The sequence below is a fragment of the Astatotilapia calliptera genome, chromosome 22 (assembly GCF_900246225.1).
Source record: "Astatotilapia calliptera chromosome 22, fAstCal1.2, whole genome shotgun sequence".
Lineage (NCBI taxonomy): Eukaryota > Metazoa > Chordata > Actinopteri > Cichliformes > Cichlidae > Astatotilapia > Astatotilapia calliptera.
The window spans coordinates 17,400,249-17,412,311 of NC_039322.1; the positions used below are offsets into that span (position 1 = coordinate 17,400,249).

Genomic DNA, 12,063 nt, shown 5'->3' on the forward strand with positions numbered 1-12,063 from the left:
TTAAAGCAGCGTGCCCATTCATATAACCAATGAAACACAAGGTCACTGTTTTTCATGGAGATGTGTTGAGAATGAGTTCAGTAGACTCAAAGCCTGAGGAAAAAAACTGCTTCCAAGTCTGGTGAAACAGTGGCTCCTTCTGTGATGCATCACTGTTGGCAGGAGGGTGATTCGGTCGCGTCAGGGGTCGAATGTGTGTTTTAGGATCCTGTTTGCTTTGCTCAAAGGCGGCTTGAAGTGAGAGAAGCTACAACACCTTCTTTCATGCAGTGGATGAATTAAGGGGCTGCACCAAAGCTCAGTATAAATTATGTTTAAATGAGCATTATTTTGAATAGTGAATCATGCAAAGCTGCTCTAGTAGTGTCTAAGAGTGAAAATATAGATGTGAAAGTTATTTTCTGCCCCCTTTAAATATACAATTGTTTGACCATGATTTGTTCTCTGCAATCCTAGCAACCTGAAACTATTCATCTACACTGCATTTCACTCTTATGTTAAATTTGAGCAGTTCCTAGAAGGTTGTCATTTTCCTCTTTGTATTGTTTCCTGTTGCACTACATCTTGTTGATTGCTGTTGATATTAAATTAATATATTATTTATAGTCTCAGATCTGCGATGGCACAGTGCTAACTAAAGGTCAAGGCAAACTTTTAAACTGTTATATTAGCACTTTTCTACTCAAAATGCTTTATACAACCATGTCTTATTTCACCCTTTCGCTCACACATTCACAGTCGGAGTCACTCTGAGTCACAGCTACCCCATGTATACATGACATACACACCTATATCTATGTGACAGAAACATTTGATAATAAAAAATAAAGAGTTATAAAAAGCTTTTATTGCAGAGGTACCCAGATCTTGTGTAATTGTTTCATGAGAAAAATGGATATTTGTCTGTTTTGTGTCCAATGTCATTTAATCTTTAGTGTTTTTAGTGTTGGAGTTTTAACAATGCTTGAGAAAGCTGTTTTATTCAATTCCACACATCAGTGAAAATGTATATTGATCATGATTAAGACCTACTCACTGCGTTGTTATATACTGACCTACTTTTCTCCCTTTTTTTTTTTCTTTTTTTTTTTTCTTCAGTCGGCCTCTGACTTCTAAATGGTCAGCAGCACCGGGGCGAGGTGAGTCGAGCACATGTACACACACGCACAAGCCTTCTTCAACACATATTCTCCTGCACACACACACACACACACACACACACACACACACACACACACACACACACACTGAGGCAAACATCAGCTCCTATAAAAACCATCTCCCTTCATTCTCATTTACATCAGCCTGTCTCCTCCCATGAGCAATCACATCCTGTTATGTTTTTATCTTACAACACACATGTGCGCGTACACATGCGTATACTTGTCTGCCCAATTTTGTTTTTTCTGTATGGTATCGATATTGTGTTTGTATAGTATTGTGCATGCATGTGTTTGTGGTGTGTGTGTGTGTGTGTGTGTGTGTGTGTGTGTATATATATATATATCCCATCACCTCCCACCCTTTCTCCAACACGATCCTCCTGTCCTGTCAGTCCCTGCGGGTTCAAAGGGTGGGGTGTCATCGACCTCCCTGCAGCGTTCCCGTAGCGACGTGGATGTTAATGCAGCAGCAGTTGCTAAATACCGGCACGTCAGACAAACCGGGGGAGCGGGCCGTCTGCCCCCGGGGTCCTACTCCTCACTGGGTAAGGGCTCTGCCAGTCAAGTTAGATGCTTATTCAGACAGTGGAGACGTAGGTCAGCATGTGATCAGCTGGAAGTCAGACTATAAAGAGTCTCGTCAGATCAGTACAGAGGAAGTTTTTTAAAGTTTCTGACAGGTTGAAGTAAGAAGTACGTCATCTTGTATAAAAGCTTGACTCATCTGCATAACAGAAGGATGGACGTCCAGACCCAAACACTTTAGCGCTTACACTGACTCCTCTCCTCTCCTGCTGCCTGCTCATTTGCCTGTTCGTGTGCTTGTGTGTAGATATACTCTATGCATGCTCTCTATACGGATATTGTCCTCTGTGTCAGTTTGTCTCTACATTTTCGATGTCGATCCCTACATCTGCACGGTTCTCAGATAAACAGATGTTATGTGACTAATTCACACTGTGCTCCTTTCTTCTCCTGTTTCTCTTGTATTTCATCTTTTTCTATTTTTCTTATTTTCAACTTTCTTTTCACATTTATTATTCACATTATTCGTTTTCCCTTTTCCCTTTGTATAATTTCTGTAAAAAAAAATTTTTTTTCATTTTATTTTTGGGGGGTTTTCCTGTCATTGGTCTCCTTTTTTTTCCCTCCCCCTCTTTCTCTTTGCTACTAAAGATGATGCCGCTGATAAAACGGATGGTAAGATCATCTCACTCCACTTCTTCTCTGCTCTTTTCCCTTTCCTCACTCCATGCAGTCCATGTTAACTCAGTTGTGACAGTGTGTGGCCACAGCGCCCCCTGCTGTCAACTTCAAAACCTCATTTCTATTACTGCGCTGTTCACAGAAGCATAGATCAAATATTAACACATCTAAAATCATCTTCTGCTTTACTAAAGCTGAATCTTATTTTAAATATGGCAATTTTCTAACCATCTGTACTCACATTAAACTGTATCATTCAGCTGTTGGTTTTATAGGATAGTATAAGGATGTGCTGCTTGAATATTGCACACAAAAGGTGAACTGTGATACTTAAAACATGCTCCTTTTTTGTCTGTCTATAGGAACCAAATCAGACAATGGTAAGACTGTGGTTAGGTGGATGTTTGTGTGCATATTTGTAGGGATGTTCTAGATGGAAATTTTGATTTTAGTCTTTTTGGATCCAACAATTATGTGTTTGATCAATTTTATAATAATAATAAACAAGAAAAGTGACTTTGCTTAAAGGGGATCTATTATGCTCTCTGATATATTCCTGTGTTATTTTTACTGCTACTATGGTAGATGCTTCTTTTAAACATGGTTTTAGTTTGAATTAGTGAGGGTCAGCATATGTGCAAGTAACCCCTGTGAGCCAACAACTCAAGCTTCAGCATCCTGTAAATGTTCAGATTTTCTTTCCTTCTCTTGGCTCTATATGTTATCCCAAATATGGTAACTTCAAACTTGAAAGGGGTGGAGCTAAGGCAGCTTGTTTCAGAAAGAGTATAAACAGAGTATGAAATGAGATAAAACAAAAGAATATGGATTTGAAAACGAGCATGATGGGTCCCCTTTAACCACTGAGTTTGGACATGTGAATGCTATTATAAAGTGGGTTCTAAAAGTAATTGGTTGGTGGGAGATTAATGGATTATTCCCTTAAATTCCCTTTTAATCATTAAATCATTTTAGTCTATAATAAAATACCTTATCAAATACTTAACTGGTTATTTTCAGGGATTTCTTTTCTGAGACGGGTTTCTAATCCACTGAAGCATCCCTGTTGTATTCATCTGTGTTTGCACCTGGCTGAATGTGAATGTTGAGTTTAGGGTCCAGTCTTTAGCAACTTTCAGTATTAGTGGCTTTTCATCAGCTCTAGTGCTTTTTAGTTTCTGGGCTTCATTCAGCTGCAAACTGTGTGCGAGTAGTTTCATTAGTGTGTAAAATGCAGGTCTGTTTTGGGGGTTGTTTTTAATGGTTGTGCTTCTACTTGCATGCAGGTCGTGTGCGTACCAAGCAGCCTTTGTCTACTGCCAGCACCGTGTCGAGTCAGGTGGACTCGAGAGGACGCAGCCGCACCAAGATGGTGTCCCAGTCGCAACGTACGTACCTCCTCGCAGCAGCCAAAACACAGAGCATAATTTAAAGCCAGCTGTGAGTGAAACAGTCTGGGTAAAACAGGAGAAATGATGAGAGAGTGAGCTTGTAGAAGTATTTGCGGTTCCTCAACTTTTGTTTGTGGAGTTTCTTAACTTGTTGCCTCCACGGTGACGATAAGCTCCATGTGAATGTTTTTGTGCCTTCAGGTTCCGACGAATCCGATTGCACACCAGGTATTCTGTCCGTGTGTCAGAGTGTGCCTGTCTATCTCTGTATCACAGTGGGAATGGTGACCCACCCGCTCTCATTCTGATCAGGGTGTTTTGTGTAAACAGGAGAGCGTGTGCGTATGGGTGTGTGTGTGTGTGTGTGTGTGTGTGTTTCTTCTGCATGCTGTGTTTCATCACTGAGGATGGTGTGGTGAACAGTACATTTCCGCTTCTCCAGCCTGGCTCTGGCTTTTATTCAGGTTATTAAAAATACGAGACACAAGGCTCTGGGCTATTCTTATATTGCAGCACATTAGGCAGCTGTGTGTGTGTTTTTTGCGTGTGTACCTGCTCTCCAAGACATTAACTGCTGATATGCTGCTTCGGGCCATCTTGGAGACCAGTTTAAAATCAGACAGTGATTGGGCCACAAACCAGTGCAACAGTTAAATCTGGATATTTAGATTGAGGACCAAATCGGAGTTAAGAGGGTTGGAAAGCTTTCCGTGAGTGTGTGAGGGTATGGCTCAGTATATTTACTTTAAACCATTTTTCCCTCATTGTTAAACAGGTTTTGTTTTTTTTACATATGCTATGTGAGTTGTCCCAACATGCACTGCTTTCCCAAGTCTGTCATCTGCGGCTGGTTAAGTGTGTGTGTGTTTGCTTCAGCTACATTTCAGTACTTGTTTTCTCTTTAATTAATGGAATTATTTCAACATAGTGCTTCAGCTTTGCCTTCATTCTTGGTATGGACCACCAGGATCCTCTCTCTTCGTACTCTTATTTTTTTTAACTCCCATGACACTTCTTTTGCGCTAACACCCATAATTCATCTGATTTAATCTGCTGTTCCTTCCCCCTCACCTCTGCTTTTCCCCCTTTCTTCCCAACCAATGGGCTTAATGGCTCAGGATCTCAGTCTGCTACCCCTGTCGGTGGTAAGATTACAACGCTACTTATTTTTACCCCGCTCTCTTTAGCTGTACTTTCTTTCCTCTGTTTCCCAAACCTCACTATCTTCACGTGCACGCAGAAAGGTCACTGAGAGTCTCACCCACACTGGCTTAGGCATGCTGGGATTTGTAGTCACAGACTTATAACATGGCTATGCTGTTACCATGTGAAATACACTGCTTTGGGAGCCTCATGTTTCTGCATTTCTATGTGTTACACAATGAAAAGTCGAAAGTCACTCTTTTTTTTTTTTTTTTTTTTTTCCCTCTGTAACCACATCATTAGATTCCAAGCTAGTAATTCTCACAGTTTTGTAGCTTATGTTTGGTTTCAATAACCTTTCTTTCACCATCTTATCACTAGTTTGTTTGGGTTTTTTTGTTTTTTGGGGTTTTGGGGGGTTATCGGCACTTAAACAAATCCAAGCTAAGAAATTGTCAGACAGCGTGAGTTGATCATTACTTATAACATCTTTTATCAGCTACTGGATATCAAAACTCTTTGTGCAGTAATCATATTTTCACAAAAAACAACTTAAACACAGTTTTGTCATTTAGATCCATTTTATTTAGTTATGCGTCACAAGGTGTTAGCACATAGTTCAGTAGGTTGTGTGTGTGTGCGTGTGCGTGTGCATTTAGATTAGCTTTTGTCTTTCATTGAGAGAAAGAAGAGAGACTCTGGTCTGCCTGCTCATTTTTAGTCTTAAAGAGATCAATTTAAAAGGGACCTGTTATGCTTTTCCTGCTTTCTGTCATTGTCTAATCTGCTGTGATGGTGGGTGCTCACATCGAACATGGCCTAAGTTTGAAATACTGAGGTCAGCTTCTGAGTTGTTCCTGTAAGCCAAAAGCTCAGGCTTTAGGCTGCTCCAAATACTGAGCAGAATTTTTTTTCCAACTCCTTTTGGATCTCTATGACATCTAAGCTGGTGGTCAAACCTTTTGTTTGTGAGGGGCAGCCAGTCAGAATAAAGTTGAAGAAGCAAATAAAACTGCTTGATTCCAACAGGGGATGAACTGAAGGCAGCACCAAAGCCACACAATTCAGGATTTAAAAACAAAACATTGCACAGCTGGACATGAGCATAATAGGTCCTCTTTAAGGTCGGTTTCAAGTCTTGAGCACTGGAGCTTGTTTCCCAAGCATCTGTTTTCACATTTCCAGCACTGCAGAGCTTCTCCTGCTGGACTGTTTGTCTTCTAGTTTATAGCAAAATGACCCACTGTAAAAAGAAACACACTGTGGCCTTAGCTTTGGGAGATCGGATGCCTCGGGAAGAGAAATTGAGACTGTTATTCAATTTAAATTCAATCCAAATTCAAAATTACAATCCAGTAATGACAGTTACCTATGAGTTGCCCTTTTTTTTTTTTTAATGAATTTGAAAGAATTTGAACTCACTGTAGCTCTGCTGGCTCCAGCAATCCTTCCCTAGTGATGTGTATTTTTGATATACATAAAATGCCAACATGTGCTTGAAAAACTACCAACTACCTTTGCCAGTTGTTGGTATAAGAAACTGATCACTTCTTTTTTTCTTTTCTTTTTTGTTTTAATGAAGTTGTCACGTTATAGAGGGGTGGTGTCACTACAGCTTTTTTTTAATAAATGTCCCATGCACCACGGATAATCTATGTTAATCTATGTCTCTCTGAAGCTGGTAGTCGGAGCGGCTCCCCTGGTCGCGTGCTGACGAGCACGACCCTGAGCACCATGAGCACCGGGGCTCACAGGGTGCTGGCTGGATCCACCGGGGATGGACACAGACGCAGCCGCATCCCCCGCAGCCAGGGCTGCTCCAGAGACTCATCACCCACCCGCCTGTCTGTGGGTGAGTGCATTAACGTGCTTTGAACTAATACTGTCTTTCTATAAATTAGCTGTGCCTGCTTTAGAAACTGCTCAAGTGTTGGGTGATATTTTGTGCCATCAAACTCAGATGACCAGTCTCTGTGATTCGCTGTATACATGGATCTAAATTTGCCTTTTTCCCTCCTGCTCCCTGTCCTCCTTTTCTTCCTCTGCTCCTCTCCTTTTTCTCTGTCCTTGTTGCTTCTGTCTCGTAGCTCCTTCTAGCATTAGTTCCATCTACAACGGAGCAAGCAGAGGAGGTAAGGCTTCGACCTCGACTGGACCCTTGTGCTACCCATCAATCCACCTCAATGTGCCTATTCTCATCCTCACTTTAACCTCCATCTCCTTACACCATTTCTATCCATGATTTTAAAAAAAATTCCTCGATCACTGCTGCCGTCACAGTCCGTCTCTCCCATCATCAGTCGCTGCCTCAGCTTCATAGATTCCATCGTTCTAACTTGTCTGTCTTGGCTGTGTCGTTATGGTGATGGGTGCCTGTGATCAGCACATGTTCACGGATTACGAGTCATACCTTCCCCCTCTCCTTACTAACCTGTTTTAGTGGCTGGTTGAAGAAAGCTTCACACAGGATCAGCGACGCTTCATCTCTGCTCGGTAGACCGTTGGTAGCCCGTGATTAATTCTGATTTGCTAGCTGGATGCTGAAGCTGATGAACGGAGCAATGAACAGCGAAGTTGCAGTGCTGCTGAATGAAACACAGCCCTTTCCCTCAGCCACCCGCTTGATTGCTGCATCTCTTTCTCAATCACTTTTTCTGTCCGTTTGTCTTTGTGTGTGAGAAAAAGAGACACATTGAGCACCTGTGTGTATCAGACATCTCTGAAGGTGAAAATCAGTTAATAAGAACTATTAGATGAATAGAAGAAACTAAATGTGCAGAAATTTCAATTATTTGTTTACATGTAAGTCATAAACTCTGAAACTAACAAATCATTCATGTTTTAAAGACAAATTTGGGTTTTCTTTCAGTGTTAAGATTTAGAATTTTTTATTCTATTAAAGGAAACAACTGGAAGATTTTAGACTCTTGAGGGTGTGATACCAGTAAATAATACCAGTAGATTAGCTGATAGATATGCGCTCACACCTCTAAGATGGTTTCTTAAACATCAGAGGGGGGAAAAAAAACCTGTGCTCACATTTTTCTTGTTTTTGTCAGTTTGTTACCTGTTCTTATTCTGTCTTATTTATGTCTTTATGTACGTGCCTTCCTCTTTGACTTCTTTGTCACTGCTCATGTCTTTCTTTATGTGTACTTTTTCTCCCCTTTCCCTTTTTCCGTTTTCTTTTCTGTCTGCACTCCGTGGTTGTTACCTGGGTGGCGTTAGCTCGGGGCAGTCGTATCCCGCGGCCCAGTATGAGTCAGGGCTGCAGCAGAGAGGCCAGCAGAGAGAGCAGCCGGGACACCAGCCCCGTACGCTCCTTCACACCTCTTGGTGAGTAGCAGCAGCAGACAGATACCCGAGAGGAATTAGTAGGATATCCGAGGAAAAGAGTCTGACTGTATTGAAGCTTTACTCTTAGCTCTTAGATTTTTAGATTAAAATTGAATCCAGTATCTGAAAAAAAAAAGTCTCAAACACGCATGCGTCAGGAAAGTAGAGAAATAACACCTTTATGTTTTTCAGTCTTTCTTTCTATTCTCATGCACTACTCGATAAGTGTGAGTTTGTGTGGTCTTAGTTGTCAATCCTAAACTCTGTGTGTTTGTATGTGTGTGTGTGTGTGTTTTAATCTTGGTTGCAGCAACGCGGAGCTACTCTCGCTCCACCGGAGCTCTTCACACACCTGATGCTTTTGGGGCTGCAGGTGAAGGCTGAGTACATCTTTCTCCGTCCCTCACCCACCCAACCACTTGACTTGATTTTCTCTCTGCGTTTTCTTTTTTTGTTCTCTTTTAGTTGCAGTTCATCATCTCCCACATTTTACCAGCCCGTTTCTTTCGTCGTCCATCAGTTGATTTTTGATTTGTTTTGTTTTTTTACGTTCTGCTCCAGGATGTCGGGCTCTCCAGTGGAATCGCATGTTTCCGCCCGTTCAGTTGCCAGTTTATAACCATTCTGCTGGTTTTATCAGTGTCTCTTTGTCTTCTTTATTTAGCTGCGTCCCTCCTCCACAGGGACGTCAACATGCTCTCCTGCGTTTTATGTCAATCATGCTTTTTTTACCCCCAAGTGCCATCTGCAATGTCACCTAACGCATCATCGCATCAACTTACAGGGTTGTCTCGTGCGAAAGTGCCACGCGTGTGTGAGTTGTGTGAACGTTAGCGAATGGATGATCAGGAGAATGACATCATTTGTGGACGAGTGCTGAGTGTGTGCGAACTTGTTTTAATCTGAAGTTTTGCTAATGTATTTATTCTGCTATCTTTCTGTCCATCCTTCCTCTCTCTGTCTGCAGGATCAGGTTTTGGAATCAGTCAGTCAAGCCGTCTCTCTTCTTCAGTCAGCGCTATGAGGGTCCTGAACACTGGTTCAGATGTAGAAGAGGCTCTCGCAGATGCACTGGTATGGAAACTCAAATTCTAACACAGCATTGTGCACAACTAACTAATCATAGCCGTTGTGACTAGTCGGTACTAGACTTACTAGCCGTTTAATCTAATTGTTTGACATTTTAATTGATGCCCAGTGCCGTAAATTATTGTCCTAAATGTTATGCAGCCATCTGCCACCAGATGGAGCATTGTTGTTGAGAAACACCATAAATCTGTTATGCTAGGCCTGATCTTTTTGTTAACACTATTTATTTACTGTTTGTTTTTCACTTTCTATTTGAAGTATAACGTGCAGTGTTCTTAATGCATGATGAAAGGTCACACCAGGTTAAGTGACATGATCCATTATTGAAAAATGTAATTAATGGTTTTAAATGCCTTTGTTTATAGAGTTTTTTTTACATTGTCCATTAAACAGTTTTCAAATTTAACGTAATATCTGAGTCTTTCTTAGTTTTAGACTCGTCGGTTATACTAGTCTAAAAAATTAGTCACCAGGAACATCCTGGCTACAAACAGTGCACGTTCCAGTATCCTGCCACTAGCTCCTACACTGTGTGTCTGTGTGTTAACTAAACCCTGATTCTACCTCTGTTTAACGCTGTCAGCTGTTGGGAGACATGAGATCCAAGGTCAGCTTCTTTTCCTACCTCTTACCTGTGTGTGGGTGTGTGTGTGCTTGGTTTGTGTTCTATCAAGATGTGCTAGTGCATGCTTTCTTAATGTCCTGCTTGTTGGTTTTTGTTTTCATTGTAATGTCATGCCCTTTCTGTTCCCTGCAGAAGAAGCCAGCACGGCGACGGTATGAGAATTACGGCATGTACTCTGACGACGATGCCAACAGCGATGCATCCAGCGCCTGTTCAGAGAGATCCTACAGCTCCAGAAACGGAGGGGCCATCCCCACCTACATGAGACAAACAGAAGATGTAGCTGAGGTAAACAACAGCAGCAGGAAATAGATACTGCGATGGGCAGCTTTCCTAAAACCTAGGTCCTTAGAAAAAACTTAAATGACTTAAGTTAAATTTAGATGGGTTTGAAGTTTCACAGAAGGGAACAGTATCATTAAGGCGCTCTTTTAAAGTTAAAGTTTGCAGAGCAATTTGAATGTCAGGTGGAACCTCAAGGTTTTCTAAGGAGCATCCATCAATCTAGAAATTACTGTTATGCTTAATGCCTCTGGATAAGGCTGCAGAAACCCACTAAAACGTTGACATAAGGGTCAGGCCATACCGACCTTATGTGTCAACCAAACAGCGCACACTGAAAACATGTTAATGGAAAGATGCGGTTCCATTTGGTTTTAGAGTAATGCAACCTGTGCATCACCTAAATCAGTCTTTAATTTGTGTTGACAGTTGTGATTAAGGGGCAAAGATTCTTCCCAAAACTGTGCTGACAATTCTGTGTTCTGGTCCTTGGCTTCCTGTATAAAAGCTGAAGACACAGGAGTGTGTAAACAATGAAGTAACTTTGATATTTGTTGTTAGGATTTTTCATGCACAGCACTTTGGTCAACTCTGCTGTTTTAAATGTGATATATAAATAAATTTGACCTTTGTAGAGAGTACCAAGCGCTCTTAAAGAGGGTGTTTACCTGAAATGGTTTCTATTCTGTTTATGAAAACTTTTCCTTAACATAGTGTGCAATTTGAGATAATGAAAAAGTGAGAATTTGGAAGCTTGTATTTAGTTAAAAACTTTGGAAATTATGCAGACCGTCTTTATAGTCTATATACAGATCTGCCAGGGTCACAGTACCTTTCCCGCTCCAGTTCATTTTGAGCACTAGAATTTTGCAGTGAAGATATTACTACCCAGAATCAGTGAGTGAATATGATCAGTGAGGTTTATATACTCATGTCTCCTGTGCTTAAATCTGAAAAGCCATTAAAAACGTGTTACTTCAATATTAAGCTGAATATTTATTACGTGCATGTATTGAATCTTATTCTTTCCTCCAGGTGCTCAATCGTTGTGCCAGTGCCAACTGGTCTGAGAGGAAGGAGGGTCTACTGGGCCTTCAGGCTTTGCTTAAAAACCAGCGCACCCTGAGGTCAGTGTCAGGTCACTCAGGCGTGTTTGCAGTTAATAAAGTCATAGATGATTTCCAACTAACTGCTGCTGTTTTGTCTGTAGTCGGGTTGAGTTGAAGAGGCTCTGTGAAATTTTCACCAGGATGTTTGCTGACCCTCACAGTAAGGTATGGATGCATGCAGCATAAACCCTCGCACAAAGATGCACTGCATTCATTTGCAGTACCGTGGCACAAGATTCATAATTCACCTGCTTTAATTTTACTTTTTCAAATACTTTGTTTATCCCATCATCCTTGACTGTACCGGATTCTGCCAAACACAGAAAGTGTTACACCGCTTTAAAAAGCACACACACACTTTAGCTGTCACATCTTTCTAATGAATTTAGTGAAAAAGACGGGATAAACAGGTCAAATGTTTCCTCAAATTTACTCACACTCAGACATAAACACGGGCATGGAACGCGTGCATTGGACTGTTTTCTAACGGCATGCCACACCTGAATGAGTGTGCCATCACGCTCACCGCCGTCCTGTGGGATTGTTCTGTCACTGTTGAGCAGCCAAACTGCTGGCTGCACTCTTCACACCCGCTGGCTCTCCCTTCTCTTTTCCCCTCCTCTACCTGCAGTCTGAGGCAACAACACTGACCGCTCACACACTCAAAAGCACACACGAACACACACACTCGTACATATTTGGGCTGCCCGCTCTCTCCT

At 41.5% G+C, this 12,063-nt stretch overlaps 1 protein-coding gene across 5 annotated transcripts in view; it reads left to right on the forward strand.

The window, feature by feature from the left end:
* Positions 1-12,063, forward strand: part of clasp2 (cytoplasmic linker associated protein 2) — a 69,671-nt gene that overhangs the window by 45,236 nt on the left and 12,372 nt on the right. For 2 of the 5 annotated variants that reach the window (XM_026156561.1, XM_026156562.1), the window contains 16 exons: positions 1,099-1,139; positions 1,556-1,708; positions 2,340-2,363; positions 2,732-2,749; positions 3,656-3,757; positions 3,962-3,988; positions 4,879-4,905; positions 6,582-6,755; positions 6,991-7,035; positions 8,132-8,239; positions 8,550-8,612; positions 9,207-9,313; positions 9,912-9,935; positions 10,086-10,241; positions 11,271-11,362; positions 11,446-11,509. In XM_026156561.1, coding sequence (XP_026012346.1) covers positions 1,099-1,139; positions 1,556-1,708; positions 2,340-2,363; positions 2,732-2,749; positions 3,656-3,757; positions 3,962-3,988; positions 4,879-4,905; positions 6,582-6,755; positions 6,991-7,035; positions 8,132-8,239; positions 8,550-8,612; positions 9,207-9,313; positions 9,912-9,935; positions 10,086-10,241; positions 11,271-11,362; positions 11,446-11,509 — 1,225 coding nt within the window. The remainder of the gene's footprint in view (positions 1-1,098; positions 1,140-1,555; positions 1,709-2,339; positions 2,364-2,731; positions 2,750-3,655; positions 3,758-3,961; positions 3,989-4,878; positions 4,906-6,581; positions 6,756-6,990; positions 7,036-8,131; positions 8,240-8,549; positions 8,613-9,206; positions 9,314-9,911; positions 9,936-10,085; positions 10,242-11,270; positions 11,363-11,445; positions 11,510-12,063) is intronic. The other 3 variants (XM_026156563.1, XM_026156565.1, XM_026156564.1) reach the window with 3 other exon arrangements.